At 42.9% G+C, this 26333-nt stretch overlaps 2 protein-coding genes across 4 annotated transcripts in view; both read right to left on the bottom strand.

Annotated features, from left to right (window-relative positions):
- Positions 1-3904: 3904 nt before the first annotated feature.
- On the bottom strand, positions 3905-16051 carry JPT2 (Jupiter microtubule associated homolog 2). The gene is made up of 5 exons (XM_056503303.1): positions 15917-16051; positions 9904-10052; positions 9297-9439; positions 6991-7036; positions 3905-6248 (listed from the first exon to the last, which is right to left on the bottom strand). The coding sequence occupies exons 1-5, from the start codon at positions 16045-16047 to the stop codon at positions 6070-6072; spliced, it is 648 nt and encodes a 215-aa protein (XP_056359278.1). The 5' UTR covers positions 16048-16051; the 3' UTR covers positions 3905-6069.
- Positions 16052-19678: 3627 nt separating this feature from the next.
- The window catches only part of CRAMP1 (cramped chromatin regulator homolog 1), a 46467-nt gene continuing 39812 nt past the window's right edge, over positions 19679-26333 (bottom strand). For all 3 annotated transcript variants that reach the window (XM_056503299.1, XM_056503302.1, XM_056503301.1), the window contains 2 exons: positions 26186-26331; positions 19679-23937 (listed from right to left, as the gene is read on the bottom strand). In XM_056503299.1, the coding sequence (XP_056359274.1) occupies positions 23773-23937; positions 26186-26331 (311 nt within the window). In that variant the 3' untranslated portion in view covers positions 19679-23772. The remainder of the gene's footprint in view (positions 23938-26185; positions 26332-26333) is intronic.

The following is a 26333-nucleotide window of genomic DNA, read 5'->3' as shown; positions in this document are numbered from 1 at the left end:
GTCTGGTATTAGGGAGGCCAAAATTGCACACAATACTCCATGTAAGGCCTCATCAGTATTTTAACCCAGCTGGCAAATCAGACTCCTGCTAGACTGTGACTTCAAAATGTCCTTAGGCCTCCACTTGCTGCACTACTCTTCACTCAGTGCTGAAATCCTGCACTTGGATTTTTTCAGAGGAAAAATCCCATGATGAATTTCTAGCTGTAATTACAAAAAACCACACGCAGCAGGGCTGTAAACTAATGTTGGAGGCTTGCAAACAGAAGAAAATACCTATTCAGAACTGATTTGTGTGTTAATACTCAGGCTTAAAAGCACAGACTTCAGACTGGTTTGCTGAAGCCATCAGCTTTCTTAGTTTATGCCATGTGATGCAGCAGCTGAACTCAAAGGGGGTTGATTCTGTAACTAGCGCTGGGATAACCCCTCAAAGTCCTGTACTTGCTCCTTCATGGAAGCTCACTCAAAAGCCAGCCATTCCTGTTTGACATCCCACAATATCTCAAAATTACTAGAAAAGAAACTTCACTCTTCTGTTTTGAAGACATACTTTCCTTAAAGTCTGCCAATGGTTAACAAGGTTCTCATTGGTGTAGTACTGAAGCCTCGCTGCCTGTTCTGCTGGATGTCACTGAGAAGCATTCCTGTCCCTCTCCTGTGTTCACTGCCTAAATGGAGAACTTCTGTTGTCTAGAGAGGGTTTTACAGAAACCATCGAACAACGATCCTTGCACTTGCTTACAAAAGCCCTGTCGCAGAATCTGAAGATATGGGGACATTCTGGTGACCTTTGGGTCTCTTGCACAAAGACCGTTTTCAGGATGGGAGGACTCTACTAGAGCCTCTCACAGGCAGAGTTCTTCTGGACAGGCTGCTCCTGTCTTTCAGATGGATAAAACTTGAAGCTAACATAACAGTAAAGAGGGAGATGATGATCCTTCCTGGAACAGTACCTGCTCAACTCCACTGGGCACATTGATCGCTTACTCTTACTCAGCTTTTTTCAGTAATGACCCCCTGATGACCACGAAGCCACCTTCACTTTGCCTGCCTTCCCCATTTTTGCTGGACACCCGCAGCTGGGATACCAGAGCTTTCAAAAAGGCAATTGCATTGCTCTCATACTTTGGTTGAGTTTGTCATGAAAATGAAAGGGTGGCATTCAGAGAGGTCAACATGTTGCAGGAAATGGAAGGAAACAATCAGGGGGGTTTTTTAACTTTTGTAGTGTTGCACTGATCATGATTATGGGTAACTGAAGCCCCCATCCCTTACACTGTCCCCAGCCTTAGACAAACTTGGGCCTTAACATTTAAGCTGCACATATCCTCTGGCAGAACATTCCTCTCGCCAAAGACACAGTGGATTGAGACTTGTAAAATACAAACTGAAGCCTGAAAATGAACATTAGTTCAGGCAGTTCACACTGAGTTGGATTTCTGTTGCCCTTCAGGCCCAGGTGCATGCTCCCAGCAGCCAGAACGTAAAACACTGACACAGTAGAGCACACATTTATGTAAGTCTGTGGGAGGAGACAGTGGAGAAAAAGCCATCATCTTTATTAACTTCATGAAGAACCTGGCATAATGTTAAGTTCCCATTACTTCAACAGACCTTTGTGCTTCTGATATACCTGGACACAGAGTGGTTTGTGGTTTTGGCTTAAGTGGCACCTAGCACACACTCAAGCAACAGCAGAGGGAGGGGTCATGGAAAAGCCAAAGGCAGCACAGCTACTATTTCAAATACCCATATATGTAGGGAGGGAGGAAGAAAGCAGTGGGTAAGAGACACCACAACTGGAAGGCAGCTGGACCTAGAGAGGCTGGTGAGTAAAGCAAATGACTGCATTCCTGCTGGCTATGGAGAGTATTTTGACCTGCCTGAGGAAGAAGAGGTTGTCCTGATAGCAATATAAGGAACTCCAAAGAAAGGGAACGTCAGTTCAAGATGAGACTGTCTTCATTCCCAGAAGCAAGATAAAACTACAAAAATTAGGGCTGCTAATTTAGCCCAGTAATTTAAATCTGCTTCTTCCCCCTCACCAACTATGTTCAAAGGGAGGAGTGACTGGGTACAGCCTAGGCAGCCAGCTTAGCCTGCTGGGAGACTTCTGGGTACCAGTTTTTGGCCAGCAATGAATTGTTACCCAATCCACTTCTTGCACAGCCAATAATCAGTAATGTCAGAAACAGCTTACATGTGACCAAGTCTCTCCCCAGCCAGGATGCTGTAACCCATCTTTGCTCCTTAGGAAACAATGGAAAATTCCAGCCTCAATGACATTTAATCCATCACTTTTTCCAAAGGGAAGCAACACGGTTTCAGCAGAGCTTCAAGCTGAAATTCAACAGGAGACACATCAAGGGCTTGAACAAATCCCTGGGTGGCCAGCTCCATCACACAACCACCCAGGTAGCCAAGACACTTGGACATCCACACACCAGTGTGATCATATTGTACTTAAGTAACTCTGACAAGCTTCCAGGGAACATACTACAGCAGTTACTCATTTTAGTGCTTAAATAATTGTCTCTGCTTTACATATCTTCTCCCACTAGACAAGCCTGAAGAATGTACTTTGGATATTCCAAGTCTGATTAGCCTGTATAAATAATTCAAAAACTCACAGTAATGCTGCTTAAAACACCAACAGAGAGGACATTAATCTTGCTCATTGAGAGTGCAATGCAGAGTGTGATGCAGTGATGCAAAAGATGGACAGTATCAGACAGTGCTTGTTTAAAAGGTTTTGCACAGTAGCCAGCAGTCTTCACAGGAAAAAACATGCATGATCTGGGTTAACTGGCACACATGGAGATCAGGAGGGATGACACTGCAGCTGGGCTGTTCACTAGATCCCTGAGGTCTTATACAGGACAGAGACGGTGACATGTTTAGGGACTAAGCAGATATGCCTAGAACCACACATGACTCATGAAAGCATGCAAGTTCTTCTTTAACCACTTCCTACACTAAACTCACTATAGACACCATTATTTTTCTTCCCAGACTGAAACAGCAATTCAGATAACATTCTATCCCAAGTGTTTAGCTACAAACCAGTAGTTTAGGGGAAAGCAATGAGGCAACACACACAGTTGCAAAGTTGAGCTATACTGCAGTCTGCTGTTGGCTACAGCTCAAAGGAAAGACAGTCCTTCATTGCTAATGTGCTATCTATCAAGGACATTGCCCCATTCCCACACTATGCAGATCGCACCCAAACTGTACACATTTCAGAGGAGAGTTCTGAACTGTAAGTGGCCAAACACAGAAGTCACTGTTAGGAGTGAGGGCTGGCCAAAAGGCTCTGAGAGCATCACAGCCTGGAAGTTCATGGATGAATGTCGCAGATGCACAACATCCTAGCTGAGAGGCCACTGTGTCCAGCTCATCCAGAACTGCAGTGTCATTAGCTGCAGTTCCCTCCTCTGTCAGCCAAGGCAGTCTGGCACATGAAGGGTGTTTTATGCACTCACTAGAAACACAAAAGTGAGGGTATGACTTTGCCACATAAAGAATATCCCCTGCTCAAGGGGAATTTCTATGTTTTTCTACAAATAGCCTTAAATATTTAAAATATTTGAATATTTAATTCTATTTACAATATTGCTGAAGAACATAACAGAATCCCATTGTGGTACAGAACATCATGGAATGTTGCCCACAAAAAGGCAATAAGTTTAGCTCTGGCTAGCATCCTACACCTCCCAAGGGACAACAGGTATCACAGGCAGCCTTGGGCAGTATGTCACAGCTCTTGAGTACAGTCCCACGTCCAGAAGGCCTGAAAATATATGTGCAATTTTTCCCATTTCAGACCATAACATTTACCAGTGTATCTATGGTGAAACAGAGTACCGACCAATTTATAAAAGCAGGCATCTACAGCACACAATGAAGTAACAAAATACAGAGGTTTATTGATAACTGCATGTTCTGTCATTTGATTTCCAATCCCCTTCTGTCCCAGAGAAATGCTAAGATCAATCTTACTTGAAAAAGTTGAAAACGTTGTTTAGATTCCAAAGAAAGACATGCAAGAAAATTAACATAGTTTAACTAATTTAAGGCCTAGTTAGAAGTGGCTCTTTAAAAGACAGGCACTGAAGCCAATGTACATCAGCTACTAAAAGATGCCAAATGCTTTGTATTGCAAATAGCATCAGCTACACCAGAGCCTGCAATGTAGGAAGCAGCCTCTGGTTGACTTTTCTACATGACAGCTTCCCGTCAAGTACTGGAACAAGGAACTGAAATAGCTAATGTGTCTGAGACTCAGCCCGAGGCTGGGGAGCACAGGCTCAGGAAGAGCTGCTAAGAAATACAAGTTTGGAAGTAACATACATAAGTTCATTCCAGGGTTGCAGTTTTAGCTACTGCCTTGTTTTCCTGGGGGGAAATTAACAGGCAGCTCCAAACCAATCTGAAAGGTACAAAGGCATTTAAATCCCTACTTTCCATAGCTGTTTCTATCCTAGCACTGCTCCACATGTTTCACTATTCGAAAAGGCAACTAAGTCTTAAAGCAGTCACCCACTGCTGTTGACACAAGGGAACTGGTTTAGGAAGCATTACAATCACAGAGAGGTTTAGCACCTGGCCCAGTATCCCATCTCAATGGCAGCAGTTCCCAGGGAACATGGGCTAGAACAGCAGTGAATATACACAATAAGGCCACTTGTTCTTTGGTGTACCTGAACAACTCCTGTTTTGATAAAGGTCAGTATTCAATATATTTAACAGTAAGCACCTGGAGTTAACATTCATCTATCAAAGCTCTGAATATGATAATAAAATCCATTCAGAGAACAAACCCTCTTGCAAAACCATCTATGTAAAACAAGCACATCTTCCAAACATGATTTATGACAGATTTTAGTAATACAAACCTTCTGTTTGTGCTGGCTTTGTTTTTCCAGCTAAGGTAATCTGCAGCAAAATCAACTACAGCTCTAGACTGGGGAGAACTCACATAGTTCTCCCAACCTTACCAACAAAAATCACAGTCAAAGGCAAAGGTAAGGCTGATGACAGGAGAATTCACTAACAGACTCAGCACAGGCAGTACCAACAAAAAATTCACTGTGGTGGAGACAGGAGAACAGTCCTAGTTTCCATGGGGAGCCAAGTTAAAACCTTTGCTGAAGCTAAGCCCTTTCAACACAAGCTGGGTCAGAATGACCTGGCTGACACCTCATCATATTCTCCATGGTAACTGTAAACTTCCTAGTTGCCTCTGTTCAAAGAATACCAAAAAGCTATTGTTTGCACCCACATCTTTACCAGAAAACATACAAGCACTTAACTAGAAGCACCTACATGAAACAGCATGTTGGACTGCCACGTGTGAAGAGCTAGTCACAATAATCAACAAATTACTAAAGGCATCCAAAAGACCTGAATACCTGGGGAGGGGAAGACCACAATCTTTACAAACATATGATGGTTTGTGAGTATAAAAGAAACTTGAAGCATATTTTGTCCTTGTATTAGCAATCAAGTGCTGCAAGCAAGAAAGGAGAAAAAAAAGCAATGACTGAAGACACTCTTAACCACAGCAGCACTACTTGTTCCAGTGGAACATATTTATATTCACATGACTGCAAGTCAGCTCGCACTGTGAAGTTGCTTCCCATTGCCTAGGGGAAAGCCAAGCCTGCCTGCTGTACTTCAGAATCTTCAGGTGTGACTTCCAGGCCCCTTCCCAATCACAATGTCTGACATGTTGACTGTATGGATAAGCTTGATTCCACAAGAGCATACTGAGCCATAAGCTAGCTAAGAACCTAACAGTCTGAGGAACTCACCACTAAGTAGCACTGATTTTTCACAAAGTTACACTAATGTCCGGCTCTGCCACCCACCCAATACTCACATCTTCCACAAGGCACCCATTCCCTCCCCAGCCCTTCCTCCCCAAATCACCAGGTTATCCTTGCTACGCACTCTAACATAACCTTCATCCATCTGCCTAAGAATCTATTCCCAAGCAATAGTGTATAGACTGACCTCACCACCAGAGACAAGAGTTTCTCCATTAGTGACAGTGACACGATGACCCTAATAGAATGCAATGCTGGATTTTCCCCCTGGTGGATTGAGGACTTTGTTGTGCGAGCGTGGCCTTGGCCCTAGTCGAGGTTCATGATTGTCTATCTTGGGTTCTGGTTCTTTGCATTGCTTCTCTTTGCCCAGAGCTTTTTTCTCGCCTCCATCTTCCAGGTGTGGCTTGATATTTTCTGTAGGTGCATTAAAGAAAACAGATTAGATCATCAGATGACTCACTATTCTGTAGTGCACAAAGTGCCTCATCTCTTCAGCTGCATTATTTATGACATCTCCCATTTACAGCACACCAAGATTTCTCATTACTTGTTCATTTTTCCCAAAGGAAGTATGTGCTAAGAAAAGAATTTCACTTTTCACAACAATTCCTTTCTTCCTTCAGCAATCTTTCCAACAAGGATATGAAGACTGAGCAATACACCTTCAGAATTATTTTGGCATTCGCAGGCAATTAAGAGATACAATGTACCAATCAACACTATTATACTGAGCTTGAAAGCAGGATTTCCACCATTCTTTAACAATTAGCTGACCAATAATACATTTTGTCAGTCAACTGTTTATTATTTACAACTACAGAAGGCCAAAATTAGCCATTTGAAGGAGATGGCAAGAGGAAGAGTTAACCTGATGTTTTGCCATGTACAGAGTCCATACATATCTGTATGTACACCCACAGTATCAAGCAAAGTCTAAACACACAGACACAGAGTATCACAACCCACACCTGTGTTAACCTCGATAAGCAGAAGAGAACCATTTCCCTGAGACAAGCAATTAGATTTCTGACTAAACTTTTCAGTCACATTATCCTAAAAACATGAGTCTAAGGATAGTGTTTAAGCAGAAGCACAAGAAACTTCCTCAGAGCTTATCTTCCCAAAGAGAACAAAGAAAGTAATTTCTCTTGCTGACCTTCTAGCTTCTTTGGTATTTCCTCTTCTTTCAAGACAATGTGATCCTGCAAAGAAATTAGAAACTATCTTAATGTATTATTATTCTCAAACAGCAAGTCTGTCACAAAATCCTTCTGGAAGTTTCACTTCATTTTTAAGTTTATAGATCACTGATCAAATAAAAGCAAGCTGTGTGCAGCCCTTCATCCCCTCCACTTCTACAGAATCCCAAAATTAGGGGCACAAATCTCTATTATGGCAAGGTGTAGATCTCAGACAATTCATTGAAACATGGATGAAGAGGCTACATTAGATCATCAAAATGGTAAGCACAGCAGTGGTGGGTTAACTTCCAGACTCAATTTTAGAGGCCTTCTCCAACCTTAAGGATTCATTGATTTTAACATCAGGAATTACCATTCCTGTCAAGCATCAGCTATCACACAGGAGAAGTTGGTACACACTTACAATACAGGCAGCCCTTGATGACCCTATTTGCACGCAGCAATTCTTGTCTTCAGCAAGTATCCCAACAGTCAGGGGATAATCAAAACATTTAAGGATCATTTCCCCAACAATCTGAATTGACTGTTGGAAATACACAGTCACACTTCAGAGAAGTGTGTTTTCCCACCCATGAAACTCAACTTACAAGTAGTTTTTGTAAACATTCTGTCTTCTTTCCATCTCAGTATCTCCCACAATTCCAATGCTCTAATTAATGACATAATTTCCACAATGGTGTCTTCTATTTAGTCAGAAATTCATGGGAATTAAAGTTACATTTCTAAAAAAGTAACTAAAAAGAAAGAGTGACCGTCCCAATAAAGGGATACAGATAAACAAAGCAAAGCCCTCTCCTACACCAACAGCACTACTCCTGCCAAAACCTAGCTCCCAATCTTATTTTTCCTCCTTGTCATTTCATATGGCCCCAGATACTATTCTGAACACGTATAAAAAGAAAGCACTCTACCAACACCTTAAATTTAAGGGGAAAAAAACAAAGGCAAGAAAGTTAAATTGGACCGATCCTCTCTTCCTAAGCTTACAGAAAAAACTAGACTGTTTTCAGGACAATGACAATTCCTGTCCTGGTTCCAGCCAGAATTGGGGTTAATTTTTGCAGTAGCCAAGGAGGGCACGGCCAGGACCCAGAGCTTATTCTATACCACATCATGTGCAGGGTGTGGGGGGAAGAGGTCCCTTCTGGCTGGCAGTGGTGGCTGAGCATGATGAGCACTCACATGTGAACTGTTCATCCTTCTTGTACCCTCTTATTAATTTTGTTGCTCTTACTGTTCTTATCTCATTGCTATTTCCAGTAAATTGTTCCTGTCCATGATTTTTACCTTTTACCTCCAATTTCCCTCCCCAGCTGCAGGGGGAAGGGGGAGGAGAGCGTAAGTGCTGCATGTTTTGGAGTGTTTCAGTGGGAACACTAAACTGGGGAATACCATTCCTAAACCACATCAGTTTCATAGAATGTTAAATTTTTATGCTCTTTGACACACCAAAAACATTATCACCATAACAGATACTCACTTATTGGTATTTACTTAAAGTAAGGCAGCAGGTTGTAAATCCGCATAAAGGGCACTTAAATATAAAAACTGGTAACATATCCTACTTTTTTCAAACCCAGATGTGGTCATAACTACAAGCATTTATTACACATCCCAGCTTTGAGATCAAAACTCAAATGTATAACCTATGTGTGACAACTGTAACACTATACTAAGAGATACTTTTGTCTATCTTGCATAAATCAAGTACCTGCTGGGCCTGACACCACTGATCTCAAGTTCACTTTTTCACTGTTGATCACTTAAGCCTAATGTGCTGAAGTGCTTTCAAGATGGCTGCAGATATATGTATTTAAGAGTTAAAGTGCACAGCCAGGCCTCACAAAGGTTTACAACTGTAGCTCACCAACTTCCCAAGTGTGCATCAAGATCACATCTGCCAAACTTTAGAATAAGGGGAAATATCTCCTTCCTATCCAATTCCGTCAAGAGCTTCAGCTGTACCTCATTTACAAGAAAGATCAAAGACTTTCTCTCTCTCTTTTTTTTTTTTTTTTTTTTTTTTTTTTTTTTTGTCCCTGACAGCACAGTCTAATTAATACTTTTACAACAAACTGCAGAGATCTGGTACACCCAAAATAACAAGCTATCAAAGAGACTTTGGGAGTAACTGTCTAACTCAAAGTCACTCCATGCACATTCAGTTCAGTTCTCAGGGAGAGCACACGTGTGTGTCAGAGCATGACAGTACCCTGGAACTGCTGGCCTCTTGATCTGACAGCAATAGAAGTACAAATACCTTGGGTTTGTTTGGGTGTGCTCGCACAATGCTAGGAGAGACAGGAGACCCAAAGATATCGCTTGTCTTCCCACCAGGTGGATTCATGCGTGGACGAGGCTGAGCAGAACTAGAGTCCTCAAAAATGCCACTTTCTTTTCCTCCTGCAAGGAAGTTGTTAAGACTTTTTTTCTAGATTAGTTTTATGACACTATATTAAAAAAAAAAAAATTAAAATAAATAATTCAAGGACTTCTACAACCCTGCTGTCTAGGGATTTTGTCATATTTGCCTAGTTGAAATCCTTTGTTACAATTCACCTGCGGGTCTCAAACTGAGCTAACTGCTGATGCAGCTCTACAACAGAAGCTGTTTCCTTTCATCATTTCTTAAAACATCAATTTGGAAAGAATTAAGACTTAAATGATGTGCTAAAAAGTCTGTGAACATGCAGATCACTGAAATATTCAAATATTCAGACATCTGAAGTGATTTGCTGTTCAAACCTACTCAGGATATAAAAATGCAACATAAAAAGACAGATCCCAGCATTCCAGTTTAGGAACACAAAACCATTCTATACTGCAATTCAGAGCCAAGTCACACAGAAAGAGGGGGCAGCTTTTACCTGGAGGGTTTGTTCTTTTTGGAATGTTCTGAGGTTGTTCTGATGCTCCAAAGATATTGGATGCCATCCGGTGTGGCCTGCTTGAAGAAGATACTTCTTCTGTACTCCCAAAGAGATTGCTAGAATCTCCGCCTGGGGGCTTCAATACCCTATGTCACAGAATGAGAAACAAGATATGAAAGTTCTTTTAAAATTTATAGCATTCAACATACTTGATGTCCCCTTCCCATTCTCTCCTTATATGTAATTATCCTGATTTTAATTTACTTTAGGTAATTCTGCTATATCCATGAAGTAACTACTTTTCAAGAGCTGTTTTAATATCCTTAAGTTCAGCACAAGTATTGCCAATCTCCTGGTCAGTCAACTTCATCATTAAGGTATCTATGATAATATGGAGTGATCCAAACACTGCCACCTATACAAATGGCTATCTGTGGTGTTCCAGAAACAACAGAGATTAAGACAAGCCATATGATGGTTAGGATTTTTAAAATAACCATTAGAGAATCAGTATTTCTGCTAAACTGCACATACGAACTTTGAAACTGTGATACAATTCAAACCCACTGACTTTTAAATAAAGGCAGACATTTCACAACTACTAAAAAATTTGCTAGTCTCAACCATCAGTTTTCATAATAGCTGTTGTAGAATAGAGAAACAGAATACCGAAAAGCCAATTCTTTAGTGGTCAAGCTGCAAATCCACTAAAACAAAAGCTTTACACCAGAGGATATCAAATGGATCTGAAGAAAAATTAGAGCTTACAACAGAATTCATCTGAATTCTTGAAAATTTACCCAAAATCATGCTTGTTCTTCAGTAGTAATTCCATACTTAATGACTAGGTCTTGTTCAACAGACTACAGGTCCTGCCCCAAAAAGGAACCAAACTATTCTATTTGAGAATAGAATCAGTGACATTAATTGGAAAATTAACAGGAAAAGCACAGGAAATAGATGAATACCTAAATATGGCTAGAAAGTAGTTCAGCAAAAAAAAAAAAAAAGGACCTGGGGGTGCTGGTTGACAGTGGCTGAACATGAGCTGGGTGTACCCAGGTATGTAAGCAGGCCTGTACCAGGACCAATGTGGCCACCAGGACCAGTACAGTAACCTCTGCTGTGCACTGGTGAAGCACCTCAAATTGTGGGGGCAGTTTTGGGCCCTCAAGACAAGAAAGATGGATTTAAGTGGCTGGAGCATATCCATAGAAGAGTATGGAGCTGGAGAACAAGTCTGATGAGGAGCAGCTGCAGAAGCAGGGGAGGCTCAGCCTGGAGAAAAGGAGGCTCAGAGGGGACCTCCTGGCTCTGCACAACTCCCTGACAGGAGGGGGCAGCCAAGAGGGGTTTGGGCTCTGCGCCCAGGGAACAGGGACAGGACAAGAGGAAACGGTTATGCCAGGGGAGGGCACACCGGACATCAGGAAGAATTTATTCACAGTAAGGGTTGTTAAACACTGGAATGGGCTGCCCAGGGCAGTGGTAGAGTCACCATCCCTGGAGGTGTTAATGAAATGACTGAACATGGCACTTAATGCTCTGGTCTAGTTGACATGCAGGCAAAGGTTGAACTCCTGAGATCTCAGGAGAGCTTTTCCAACCTTAATGATTCTGGGATTCTGTATCAAAAATAATTTTTACAGTTACATCTACCAATTACCCACAGTCATAGCACCTGAAAAAACGTAGTAGCTCAATTATACAAATTCTAATCTGAACCCTGGATCTGGAACCTAAAGTAACCTTTGCTTTTAAAGCCAAAAGAACAGTTATAAATTGCAAGATCTTGATCCCAACCTACCTAAACACAATTCAAATGTCAGTGAATTATTACAACTCCTCCTCTCCCTAGCCCTGCAACAGCAGCATGTCATTACAGGTGAGCTACGCCTAGCATAAAGTGAGGTTCCTCTTGGTGCCAAGATCTACTCCAGGTTAAGATTTAATTTCACAGAAGTAGAGATATTTGGCTGCTCTGTCAGAAAATGAGCTTTGTGTGCATTTCAGATCTCAAGATGCAGAAAGCAGTTTTAGGCCTTTGGGGAAGCAGAAAAAAGTTCCTCTTTTAGTATGGGAATAGTTTATATAAACAGTACAGCCTCAGAGGGACTGTCTTTGCAGGCCAATTTCAATATTTTAATCCTTAGTATGACTGTGGATTTAATAAATGCCTTTAGCTTAATGAGTAACTAGAATTTCAGTAGACAAGCCAACTCCTTGTCCAAAGCACAGGTTAGATCACACAAAGCTTATTTATTTACAATTTAGTGTTCAACAGACTACAGATCCAACTAACCTCTGTGCTCTCCACATATTTTAGAAGACTTAAAGCCACTATTAAAGCAATATTGTATAAGTAAATTATGCATTTAAATAATTCACAGCGGTCCAGAACCCATGAGACAGTTTAAGTATTTAAAGTGGGGAGACTGAAGGAAAAGGGAACTCTACTCTAAAGTAGTTTGGGAAGGGGTCTCTGTTAAGATGGACTCCTCTCACATAATTGAAATGATTTTTGACTTTACCGTTCTTTTCAGCTATTTTTAAACTGCATTTACTCTTTGTTGCATTCCAACTACACTAAGTATACCAGCAAAGAGACTGAAAGGAAATAAAAAGATGTTTATACAGCTGGAATCTCTTACACCTCAGATTCACTCAATTTACCATGCTGTTTGCTTAACACAGGCATACAAGCATAGGAGGAAATAATAAAGTAACTACATTCAGAATTTTTTTTGTTTAAGAAAAATAGCCAGTCATAAGAATCAAATTACTTCTCATTCCTGCAATGGGTTTGAAGAGCTATTGCAGAAATAAATTCTAAAGAAAAAAACATTTTAAGATTAAAAGTCTTGATAATTCAGTAAAGAAACTTCCTCAAAATAAATGCAACACTGATTAATCTTATACTGTCCTCTTATTATCAGCTTAGTATATATATGAAAAACCTACTGTTGAACAAATTAACCATAGCATCACTGGTGGTGCTTACAAGGTGGAAATCACCTTTTCTGCCAGCATCACACAAAATAATGTCTTGATTTTTCACACACAAAGCGGATTTACCTCAATTTCAAGAACTTCAAAATGATGGGAACCTTCCAAGCATTACGTAAACTTTCAAATGGCAGTGACACCAGGTTAATAAAATTCAAACTAATACAAAGTCAGATAACTAAGTCATTCACAGGAATTACCAAAAATAACCTTGAAGTACAGCAACAAAGTCTGTCAGCTGATGCCAACAAAGAGGACAGGACTTTGCACTCATTCCCTCCAAACAAATACGTGGGAGACTGCAAAGCTGTTTTCTTGCTGTGTAGCCTCTAGAGCACTGCTGGCCACCCTGTACTACCACTCACTCAGTTCTAGAGTAGTGAGAAGAGCAGGCCCTCACATCAAGTAAGAAAAGCAGATTTCACCTGTAAATCCTATCAAAGGAAAACAGCATGCTAAACTCAGCAAGCCAAGATGAGCTGCTTCAACAGAGTATACAGAAATTTAACATATACTGTATAGTAACTTTAGTTTATACTATGAAGTATTTTAGTTTACATCAGTATTATGCTAGTTTATATTGAGACATTTTTGTTTCTTGTAGCCAGGTATATTGAGTCTTTCTTCCTTTGGGAAGGTGTTGTTTTATTCTTTCAAAGCACAAAAAACCAACGCTTTGTCTTCTACAAAATCTAAATATGCCTTTCTCTCCCTCCCCTCCAGCAGACCAGAAGTTTGTGAACTCTAAACCAGCTAAATCAAGTGCCCTATTCCGCAAGTTTAAAAGGCCCTACCCCTATTAATTGCGATGTTCTCTTCTGGTAGATTTGAAGAATTTTAATTAGTTCTTCTGATCTTTTTTTTTATCCCCTACATTCTAACACACTTGAATTTAAATGCTCTTTTCTCATTAACCCTTTCAGCCAACCTATGGAAGGCTTATTCATTACTTCAAGATGCCCTCTACATTTTTTTTTTTTTTAAATCCTGCCTGAAAGTTAAACACAGAAGCTTTACCAGTTTTCAGACTGTTCTAATACAGTAGATAAGAGCTGCAGTATACATAAGAGACTAGCAGAAAGCAAGGGTTGAGGTTTGGAACCGCAGGCTCTAAAACAAGACCAGAAGTTGTGGGGTGCTCCTGCTATGGGATCAATAGAGACTCACGGCTCATCAAACAGCTCACTCACATACAAACAGCAAGCTCTGTTATGTAGCCATGCTCTTAATCTGAAAGCTCCAAGATACTCCACAGTGGCCCCAATGGGAGTAGAGGAACATGAGTTCCATTTCCAAGATGGTTAAATTTACCATTGTCAGCTCCTTGCAGTTGTTGCTCATATAGAGAATGAATCGAGAGTATGTTAATACAATGCATCTTTATAGCGCACAACAGCGGAATGATACAACTCTGTCCTGCTTTGCTTTTAGAAGCTCTTAGACATACAGTTCTGTGTTTTATTCTGAAAAAGCAAAACTTCGTTAAAAATACAAAGTGTCATTGCTGATGTTTAATAAAATAAAACTAGGCAGCTAATTCAGCAAACTAGTTGCTTGCTCTATCACTGTAGACATTTACAGGATCACATTTCACTGGATAATTAAGTAAAAGCTGTCACTTAAAAGCTTCTTAGCATCATTTATTTCTAACAGTAATACCCCTGCATCATGAAGTTTCAAAATGCAAATACTTCTTTATAATTTTCTAGGCAAGATTTTCACACTAGGAAGACTTCTTTTCCCACTTCCACAGCTGGTGTTGGCTGCTGCAGGGATTTGGAATTAGGTTTAGTTTTAATTAGAGGAACTTCTACATACCAAGAAGTGCAAAAAGATTTGCATTCTCACTAAATAAAGTTTTGTTCAGAGAACGAACAGAATAAGCTGTGTCTTTAGACCACGTACTTTTGCCCTTGATGGCACAGGCCATGAGTCAATATAGTAAACGCCTCAGAGACCACGCTGCAAACCCGCTAAAGGAAGTTCCTGCGGTGCTGCCACGGGCACTGGTACAGAGCTGTGAGTGGCTCCAGCCTGCTCTCAGGCACGACCAACACACCCCGACAAGGCAACGGGGTGCAAGTTGAAAGACCACCTTTCCTCGCTGTGAACTAACACGTTGCAGTGGTCTGCCCGGAAACTCAATTTATGGGTTAAATGTGGTCTCAAAACTACTATGAGAACACACACTTCTCAGAGACAACACCATCACAGAGCACCCTCAAAAGTCTTCTCAAACCAGGTCACAGATTGGAGCGACTGGAGTGCGGGGAAACTTAAAGCATTCTTAGACACTTCCAAAATCCTTCATCCTTCCCGCACGCGACAGCCTTGCAGACGGATTAATCACTGCACTCACGCCCTGCGGTATTCAGGGTATCTGCCCTCCTCCAAAGAAAGCAATATGCTTCAACTTCTTAGGGCGAAAACAAGCCGACATCTGCTTCTGCGGTGAACCCTCCCCCTCACAGCTTCACAGAGAGTAGCTGGGGCCCCTCGCTCCCCGCGAGTAGAAACACAGCGGGAGAAGGTGCTCCCCAGCGCTGGGCCCTTCTCCCCGCGCCACAATCCCTGCAGGAGCTCTGGGGTCCGGCCGGGTGCGGCACTCGCGGGTGCCCCGCCCGGCTCTGGGGCTCCCCCCGTGTGCCCCGAGCGCGGCCTCAGCCCGAGGCAGCACCGACGGGAACACAGCACGGCCACTCCCCGCCCAGGCCCCAGGGCCCAGGATAAGTATACTGAGGCACGGCGAAGGCACCAGCCGCGCGCTGGCTTCTATCCGGCGGTACGGGAGGGATGGGGCCGCGCTGCCGCCCGCTGCGTTGAAGCCCCTCAGGGGAAACTCCATCTCCTCGGCCAGAGCCTACATCCCCGACCCGTCCTCCTCTCCCCCTCACAGCGCTCAGCCGGAGTCCGCACCTCCCGCGCCCGTAAAAAGCCCTGCCGAGGACTCCACGCCGCCGCACGACTCTTCCCCTGCCCCGCTGAGCATCCCCCGACACCTCACCTGGAGCTAGGCTTGGCCGGTTCGGCCTCAGCGTCCTGGAACATGGTGGCACTCAACAACTCAGATCCACAGCCGCGTTCCAACCGCGCCGTGGGTAGAGCCGGCCGCCCCGCCCCGCCCCGCCCGGCCATTGGCCTGTTTGGCTGCCCATCATAACTAGCAGCCTATCGAACACAGCTCACCCGCTATAAGTCCCGCCTGGTCGGCCTGCCTCCCAGAGGGAGGGAAGCTTAAAACGACTCGCGTCAGCGCTCATCTTGGATGGCTTCCATTGGTTGTCTTGCCCGTCCGTCAGAGGAAACGGCACAGCCATTGGCTGGGAGATGAGCGGGGCAGTGGGAGGGCATTTAAAGCGACGGGTGGGGATGGTATACGGGCCGTAGTAACGGAGAGGGGCTCAGTACGAGTCTGAATCTTACAGTCGGGACCTTGTGTGAGGGTTTCACCTCGAAATGGCGATGCAAAGTAGAAAACAGGAAGGAGATCATCGTACGGAATAACCTCAGGAGGACTTTGTAACCTGCTGCCCTCCACAGCATTTCCAAGTTCGAGGATACCGGAGCGACAGCCCCAAGCCCCACCCGCAGCTCTCGGCAGCCCCTCGGGCACGGAGGGAGCTCTACCCGGGGCAGCGTCGGCGATTTTTAAGCGGCTCCAGGGAGCGCGAGCGAACAGGACATGGAGCGGGAAGGGCTCTGCAGCGCAGGCAGTTTTTTCAGTTTCTGGTCGTTGCAGTTTCTGAGAGAACTGAAATGTGTGGTGCCCACTCAGCAGAGAACTGAGTCCCCTAAACTCACCAAAAAAGAGGCGGTGACTCAGACTGAAGTCCCAAATAACACGCAAAAACCCTATGTAGCCACCCCAGGCTTCGGGATGTAGCTAATGCCTGAGCCTGTCGGTGAATTGGACCAGTGATGGGCAGCGGCATCAGATATGACCAGGTGGATCACCTGCCCAGCCTGGTAGCAGAGCTACAAGACAAACTAGAAAGGCTGAGAAGTATTAGAAAATCTAATACAGGAGCAGCCAACAGAAAGGAGATCCTCTATCCATCCCCCCAGCGAAGAGCAGGTATCAAGCTGTGAAGTGAGAAGGAAGTGGAGAGCAGTCCATACTCAGGGAAGCAAGCAAAATTCTTGTTTGTCCACCTCACTTTTCACTCACGATATCCTTATAGGCAAACTCAAGCAAAGTGGGTTGGATGAGTGGATGGTCGGATGGATTGGGAACTACCTGAGTGGTAGATCCCAAAGGCTTATGATCAGTAGTACAGAGTAAGGTTGGAGAACTGTCACACTAGTGGTGTCCCCCAGGGTTCTCTGTTGGGCTCAGTGCTGTATAACTTGTTCATCAATGATTGGATGAAAGAGCATACGCCTCCTCAGTAAGTTCACTGCTGATACAAAACTCTGAGGAGTGACTGATACCTCAGAGGGACTTCTACAGGTTGGGGAGATGGGTAGAGAAGAACCTTCTGAAATTCAACAAAGAGGAATGCAGGTCCTGCACCTGTGGAGGAACAGCCTTGGTCACCAGTACAGGCTGGGAGCTAGCCTGCTGGACATCAGTGCTGCAGAGTAGGATCTGGATGTCGTGGTGCACAGCTATCTGTCCCTGAGCAGCTGTGTGCCTTGGGGCCAAGAAAGGCAATGTTGTCTGGGCCTTAGTAAGAGTATTGCCAGCAGGTCGAGGGAGGTGATCCTGCCCCTCAACTCAGCCCTAGTGAAGCCACATTTGGAGCATTGTGTACACATCGGGGCCCCACAGTACAGGAGAGACGTGGAGCTCTTGGAGCGTTCTGTCAGAGTTGGTCAAGAGTTTGAAGAATCTCTCTTATGAGGAAAGGCTGACAGAGTTGGACCTGTTCAACCTTGAGAAGAGATGGCTGAGAGGGGACCTCATTAATGTGCATAAATATCTAAAGGATGGGTATCAAGAGGATGGACCAGGCTCTTCTCTCTGGTGTCAGCCAGTAGAACAAGAAGTCAAGGCAGCAACTCATGCCCAGGAACTTCCACCTATACACAAGGAAGAACTTCTTCACTGTGCAGTGGCTGAGCATTGAACAGGCTGCCCAGAGAAGGTGCAGAGTCTCCCTCACTGGAGATATTCCAGAACCATCTGGACACAGCCCTATGCCATGTGTTCTGGGATGACCCTGCTTGAGCAGGAAAATGACTGACTGTGGTCCCTTCCAAACTGATCAATTCTGTGGTTGCTGTGTCAGGCCCCTATGCCTCACCTGGCCTTGTCAGTGTGCACAGGTCCAGCAGTGTTGAGCAGAATCTGGCTGGTGTGATCCACCCTGCTTCCTGGCATGTGTCCATGGTTTGCTCACAGCTCTGTGGCTGAAGTGTGGGATGACTACCACATGAAAGCTGTTGGCTGCCTGAGGAATCTGCACTGGGAGGAGATAGTATAGCTGCACCTGCAGAGCCAGCATTTGCATGGCCTTTCTAACAATTTTTCATTGACTGTAACATTACAAGCTAACATTTTCAGCTGAAGGTTGTATTTCACAGCTCTACAGTTTTCTATATGTCAAGAAGTAAACTTAAAGTCATAAATTTACCAGCATACTGCTGCTTTTGTTTTGAAGGACTAAAAAAATCCAAATCAAATAAAGCCAACAAAAAAGCATTAAAAATATGTACTATCACTGCAATATATTGTTTTGCTAATTTTTTTCAGACTCATTCCTTCTGTTTTTACAGTCTTAAATTTTGGTCAATAAGGGCAAAATTAGCTGATTTGTGATTGAAGATTCAGTTTTGACAGAAGGTGGAAAAGATTTAAAGATTTTTATGCTGAAAAAGAGCTCAAACTTGGTAATAGCCCTATTTTCTCAATACACAAGTGGGAGAGATGAGTATGCGCTTTTTGGATGGGAAGAAAGTATCAAAATATTACCATTAAAACTTATGTCAAGCTTTTTAGAACATTCTTATCTATTTCTTATCAATTACATGCTTGCACTTTCTCAGTGCAACATTAAAGCTGCCTTTTTGTATGTCATTGAGACCAAAATCCTAAAAGTATACAAAAAGGAGTTAGTCACTAACCTAGATCACAGGAACTTCAGGCCTCGAGTTTAACTTGCCTAAAGCAGGGTGTGTGGGGTCAGCCCACCTTTCTATGGGCTGTAGTTAGTTTTATCTTGGAAAGCTCTGAAGACAGACTATCAGGGTTTCCTGTTCTTGAGTGTCCTGGGGTGAAAAGGTGTTTCTGGTAGTCGCTGTATAAAACATGATGGCCTGAATACAACCTCCAGAGCTGAGTTTCTGCTTATCTGAAGCTGTGAATGGAAAAAAACCCCAAACCCCCAAGATACACAGTAACATTTTTTTGTGCCTTCTTGTTGGCGGTGGTTGGGACTTTTTTTTTTGTGGTTTTCTTGTTTCTTATTCTCTCTTTCTCCCCTTTGTTACTGATGCCCATGGCCCCAGACATGCCATTCACGATAGCCAGCCCTCTGATTTGCCACCTTTTTGAAACTCACCATGTGCAGGCACTACTGAGAATGGAAACTATAAAGCAAAAACAACCCTATCAAAATTTTCTCTGATCATGGTGAGAATCATTAAAATTCTGGAATGGGAGATGCAAAATGGGAGTTAGGCAACTGATTTCACTGCAATCTGAAAGGCTTGGCCTTACAGACGAACCTTAACCTCCACCCCCACAAGGCCATGATCATGTAAATAAAGCTTAAATGAAAAAATCTGAAAGGACATGAACAGCAAGGAATACACTGGACGCAAGTTAGACCAAGTATTAGTATGTATTTATGCACAAGAATAAAAACAGCTTTACAAGTTGAATTGGAAATTTAAACAGAAGAAGTTTAACAGCTTTTGTATATTATATTAAATAACCAAAACACCTTTTTCCAAAATTGGTAAAGAATAAATAATATAATTTACAGTATGGTACAAAAAATAATCAGTAAGGACAGGCATTTTGCTTTATACATACACTATTTAGGTATATTTATAATCTATAAAACAAATTCACATCTCAAACAAGCCAGAAACCTTAGATGATATGGCTTAACTATTATTAAAAGAAACAGCATTAAATTTTGCTGCCAGAACCATAAGCTCTAAAGCAGTTATCACATTTCAATAATTAATGATAACTTATTGCCATAGTGCTTGTCAAAGTTTCACTTAGTTAACATTTACAAACTGCTGTGAAATTAATAGATTCAAAGGTTTGAAAAGGTTAAAAAAAAGTGCAGTACTTTCCTTATAAATGCATCTGAAGTCTGAGTGTAGAAAACAAAACACAACTGAATTTCCACTCTGGGATCTGCTGTTAGTAAATGTCTTTATAGGTTAGATTTGAATCAAGCAATGTAATTCAATTTAGAAATATAGGGGGTGTCAAAAAAAGGCTTAACAATGCTGTATGAAAAATAATTACTATTCCTATGCTTAGCAGTTTTAGTGACACAGGATAAAATGGATTGTGTGAGTGTTCAGGATGCAACACCCTGCACAGATCTCTGTCAGCACACACACCTGGGTGGCTCCAGCCTTGGGCTATGGTACTGCTCTGCACCCAGCCCATGGTCATGAGACACTGAATCTTCTGCCATTTACCTTGTCAACTACTCAGAACTGCCTTATGGTCACTGAGAGGGAAAAGCCTAGAGCAGTTAATCCTAGACCTGGAGGCTGTTAGTGTCCTTTAGTCGTCTCCAACACCCCATGGTGCCCCAGGAAGGTACTAACCTAATGAAGTCGCTTCTGCCTCAGAAATGGCACTGTGTGCATTTCAGCATCACTTGCTTGGATGTCTGCTTAGCCTGACATTGTCCCTCATACAGATTTTGTTACTGCTCTTGGGGAAGCTGAAATAATTCAAACTCAAGAAATTTTGATATTGCCACCCCCCAGTCCCCCCTCATCTGCACACACACATGCACTTGTGTGTGTATATACCACCTCCTTAGCAGTCTCAGGCACAAACTGATGATTACTACTGTAAAGCACAGTCACCTAAAATCTAGAGGTGGTCCAATTAAAGATGTGTTTAAATGGCCTTTCACATAGTAAGGGTAACAAATACTGCATCAATTCAGAATTACCACAATGATCTTAATTATTCTTAAGCTCTTCCCTTGTTCTCAAAGAGCTTTATTCTTAAAAAGCAGTTTGCAATGCATTACAATTCTGCTTCATAATGCCAACTTTTAAGGGGCTGATGCCAAACACATTTCTAACCCCAACATTCTGAGTGCTGAACTGATTTCTGTAATTTATACTCCATTATTACTGAGTGGTTCAAGCCCACTTGCAAAGGTTCAGGGTATTAGAAATTTTCTGATGTCATGGCACCATTAAAAATAGCCACTTGTGCTGCCTTCATTCTCCAGTTGTGTCCTTGCCCCTGGGTGGTCTAAGGAAGGGCAGCTGACAGCTCCTAGTATTGTAAGCAAAAAGCCTTCATGAATCAGGATGAAGTGCTCTGCTCTCCATTCCTATGGCAAGTGCAGCAACACCAGCTTTTATTCTAGGCAGCTTCAGAGCCAAACCCAGTGTCATATCCACTGTGTTACTGGCATCAGTAGGGAAGATGAAAAGTTTGTCAAGTTACAAATACACTGGAGACCCTCACATTACTCTTGCAATATTCAGAAGTTTAAAAATGACAGTTCAGATTTCTTTTCAGACAGTACTTGATTAAAATGTAACACATTTCCTCCTGCACGTTCTGTTATCCACAGCCATAGTAGGTGCCTTCTACCTTTGTCCTACAAAGCTGAAGGATTTCTGGAGACATAGCATATAGAATGATCAGCATTAGTAATGGAGGAACCCAAAACCAAGAGGGAACAATATGGGAATAGCATATAGAATAATCAGCATTAGTAATGGAGGAACCTAAAACCAAGAGGGAACAATCTGGGAAAGTTCAAACCAAAACACAGCTAAATTCTAAGTAAAACTGAAAAGTTTTAGTGGTCTTGACTCTTGAGATTAATAGGTGTCCTCTCCATACCAAGGGGGAATGCTCAGAACAAAACAGGTCCCAGCCTTCAACCTTTCCTATTCCAGGTTTATGTGATTACCTGACAATTCTGTCAAAATTCTCAAACAAGGCTCTGTGTATCAGAAAATTTGTTCAATTTTCTCCTAATGACAGAAAACACACGGCCAACTCCATAGAAGCTAAAAATCATCTGCCTAAAGCAGGGTGGACTGGGCAAACAGCAGAGTCAGTGCATTGACAGCAAGTTACAAGAGAATCCCAGTCAAAGAAATGCCTTGTGCAAGTAGCTAAAGGCAGGCAGAACTACATCCACCAAGTATAGTGCAAGTTGGGAAATGAACCCATGACAACAACCTATGGGATGGAGACAGTTTGTTTATTCATTATTAAAACGAAGTTGAGGTGTATATAGGAGCAGCCCCTTGAAAAAGTTCAGAGCTACTCACACCAGCCAAGGGACATCCTCTAACTGAAGTAGCAGACAAGTGCTTACAAAAGGGACATAACATGGGTATTCTTGCTCCGGATATGAAAGGAAAGAAGAAAGAAAAGGAAAGGGAATAAGAAAAGTCTCCTGAGTTATAAAGCTAGAAGTGACGTACAATCAGTTCCCCAGAAATTAACTATGTATTTACTATTAACTTGCTATCCTGTTGAACCCACTGGAATCAGTATCTGGGTTTTTCCTACAGTAAAACACAACATTAAATGCACAGGGATTTCAGAGAGGGAGTGCCAGACCCACTCATGCCTGGGAGTGACTGTAATGAAGAATGATGCTGAGGTACTACAGATCACCCGGAGCTCACAGAACAAAGAAGTAGGGAAGGACTAGGGGATTAAGCTAGGACTTGACACTTCTCTTCATGACACATAACCCATCTCAACTGCTTTAGCGCTAACCTAGCATTTATTCCTACACATTACAATATTCTCTCCTATTTCCTCTCCAAGCTAAATCCTCAGGTTTTGTGAAGATGACAATATTTACATGTTTCCAGCAAAGCCAAGACTAATTATGACACATCTTTCCTAGTGTAAGCTCTTTGGCCGTGTTTCCAGACCTAAAAAGCAACTGTTCTTCATGGTGAGCAATAAAGCACTCTCCCACTCACAGGGTGAACTGTGCAATGTGTTGAAGAATCTCAAAGATTAGGAATATGAGTGAAGTCAGGGTGATGATGATGATGATGATTGTGATGTGATGGGGTTTAAAAGCAGGGGATCCAAGCAGCACAGGAGGAGGGCAGATCAGAGCTCCCCTACCAAACAAGCAACCAGATGTGAGCCCTGCTGGAATGGTAAAAGAGCCAAAGGAACAGAGTGGTATGTAAGAAGACAGCATTGAGGAGTGGCAGTGCCCTGGACCGAGTGCAAGAACTTCAGTTTGATTGAATGGTAAGAAGATTACCAACTAGGATGTGTCAAGATACACAATGGTTCCCCTACCCACCTTCGTCCTTCACAACTTTCACATGGATCCAAAAGCATGGCATTTTGATCATTATGCAAACAATAATTCATATACAGGAGCTTGTGGCGATCCCATCCCTACTTGAGCTGCTTGCTTAGGTCATTCCAAAGTACAAGTCCAGGACTGTCCCACAAACCTGCAATCTTACATCGCTGATGCAGGGACACACTATCTCCTGTAATCTTATTCTATGTTCTGTAGTTGCCAGAATATTGCACATTCCAGGACTTGCAAGTACTTCTTGAGACCTTTGAAACCAATGCTTCTCTGTTAGAAAGAAGCACACAGGATGGATAATTCAGCCTCACCTGCTGCCCTCGTCAAGTTCCAGCTCTGCAAGCTCCAACTTAGTTGAACAGTCTGCACCAGCCTGCTGGTCATTCTCTTACTGCGACAGATCCCCAACTGGGGGACCACCACCTCCTCCATCAAACAGGATCTCCCTGCGAGTCGGCTCAGGTATTGACAGCTCCTGGGCAAGGTCATTAAACCGAGATATGTAATCTATGCTGTTCTCATTCATCATGCAAGCCAGCTGGGAATCCACCACCTGGAAGAGACAAGGAGAGAACAGATGAATTACATGTCAGTGGCAATTTCATGGAATAACTGAAGTTTGAAGGGACATCTTGAAAGCATTTTATCCAACCATCTCACTTGAGCAGGGTCAGCTGACCTGAACCTTGGTGGGCAGGTGTTGAATTATGCCCATGCACAGACATTCCAAAACTCTCTGGGTACCCTGTTTCCATGACTGATTTCCTCAAATTAGATCTCTTGTCTTCAGGTGGAATTTATTGTGTTTCAAATTTTGCTTGCAGCCTCTTGTCCTGAGAAGAGTCTGGCTCCCTCAGCTTTATTCCCAGCCTCTCCTCATATGAAAGAAATACTTTATCTCACTTGACCCGAATTAGAGAACAGCTCTTCTCATCCACAACTAAATGGAAGCTTCCAAAAAACCTAACCACCTACAGTCTCAACAGGCCTTACCTGCTCCAATTTAGCATTAAGGTGCACAGCTAGATGATCTAAAGATATTTCTGCCCAAGAGCTGCTCTCCTGTGCATGGAGGCTTATCCCATTTTCTTCTAAAAGGAGTTGGTAATATTGAGGGCAACAATGTCACTTCAAATCCATGCAAATAAATGATCATATGTTTCTTTCATTAGAACACACCTTCACAGCTTCTCACCACCAAGCAAACAGAATCTTTATATTTATGCCAGAAGCGGATCTGCGTTTCAGGTCTGAAGCTGCCAACACTAAATCAGCATGAGCTTGCTGCAGCTCCTGGTTACATGGTCTGTACAGAATCTCCTTATCCAAACCCAAAGGGCAACAGAGAAACGACACATTCCTTCCATGAGGGCAAGTCCCCAAGAAATTACAAGTTATATGATGTTGTACTGAGTTAATAACTGAACTGTGGGATAATTGAGACTGGAAGGGACCTGAAGAGGTCTCTAATTCAACCACCTGCTCACAGCTGGTTCACCTATAAGGACAGACCAGCTCACTCAGAGCTTTATTGATGTGAGCCCTGGAAAGCTGTGAAGACAGACACTGCATAAAATCTCTAGGCAACCTGTTTCCTTGCCTGCTTATCCTCAACATGAGGAAGTTTTTTTATAGATGTAGCAGAACTTTTCTCAGTTCAGCTTTTGCTAGTTTCTCCCACCTCACATCACTGTCCTGTAAAAGGCTTACTACATCTTCTCAATGACCTTACTGCAGGCATTGCCCTGAAGCCTTTCCTAGACTGAACAAGCCTAGACATCACCCTTCCTTCACCACCTGATTCTCCTGGTAACCCTCAGGTGAACTTGCTCTAGTTAATCTCTCCCCTGTATATTGGGTGCTCAAGATTGGTGACAATATTCTAGATATTGAGATAATGGTCTCACAGCAGGTAGATCTACTGCTCTACAGAGTAGAGCATGGTAATCATAATTTTGTTCAATATCCTGGCCATGCTCCTATTAAGAACAGCGCATGACATCGTTGGTCCCCTTTGGTTCCACACCTTTGTATCTGCCCTGGATCACACTTAGCTTTTGTCTATTGACAAATCTAGGTACAGCAGAGCTGCTTCCCAGACAGCCAGTCCCCAGCTGATACTGCTGTGGAGTTATTCCTTAATTCCTTCCTAGGGCAGGACTTTGCAGTTTCCTTGCTAAGCTCCATAATGTTCCTGTGGCTCATTCTTCCCATCCATCCCTCTGAAGGGCAGCTCTGTCCTTAAGTGTGTCACAGCCTTAAAAACCGCTGAGCTTCATTCTACCCCTTCAAGAGTTCAAAACAAAGGGATAACACTGCCAATGGAGACAGTAATTCAGTAGCATAGAATCTTCTGTCATCCTCTGAGGTGACTTGGTATTAGTCATATCCTACTTCTTCCTTCTGGACATACTTGGTTTTTCCTACCAGGCTTCCAACTGTACTGTAGCATCACTATTGTTCTTTCTCTTATCTTTAGCACTTTTGGTTCTTGCTCTACAAAGCAGGACCACACACAACAGAATGATTAAATCTTTCTCTGTCAAAACAAAGGTATATCCCTCAGCTAAAAGAACCTGGGTTGAAGGCACTCACAGCAGCTTTTCACACCAGCTCTGATGTTGGGCAATTACCCTCAGATAATTTTACATCTTTTTGTTATGACTGTAATCCTCTTCTACTGAGTGCAAGTGTCAAAGCAGCTCTGCCTAGGAAGTATCTCAGGAAGGTCTCAGGGACAGTACCCAGCAACTTCCAGCACTAAAGAGGAAGGAGACTCTGAGTGTAATTTGCTGGCATACCTCTGCCACGTCTGCCAGGGAACGTGACACAAAGGAGTCCCGTGAGTTTCCATCCAGCAGGCTGGGACCCAGTAAGGAGGTGCCACTGGTGCTCCCAGCTGGAGTTGGTAACATTTTTCGTCCCTTCTCTGGGGAAATAAAACTTGCT

This window comes from Oenanthe melanoleuca, chromosome 14 (assembly GCF_029582105.1).
Source record: "Oenanthe melanoleuca isolate GR-GAL-2019-014 chromosome 14, OMel1.0, whole genome shotgun sequence".
Lineage (NCBI taxonomy): Eukaryota > Metazoa > Chordata > Aves > Passeriformes > Muscicapidae > Oenanthe > Oenanthe melanoleuca.
This window is presented reverse-complemented; position numbering and strand designations above follow the sequence as displayed.

What these genes read in the sequence shown, in the direction of transcription:
- JPT2 (XM_056503303.1), bottom strand. Translation starts at nt 16,047, where the DNA reads ATGGCCGGGCGGGGCGGGGCGGGGCGGCCGGCTCTACCCACGGCGCGG. An exon ending in CCGGCCAAGCCTAGCTCCAG is followed by an intron (nt 10,053 to 15,916) that starts GTGAGGTGTCGG and finishes TCTGTGACATAG; the next exon opens with GGTATTGAAGCCCCCAGGCG. An exon ending in AATACCAAAGAAGCTAGAAG is followed by an intron (nt 6,249 to 6,990) that starts GTCAGCAAGAGA and finishes ATGCACCTACAG; the next exon opens with AAAATATCAAGCCACACCTG.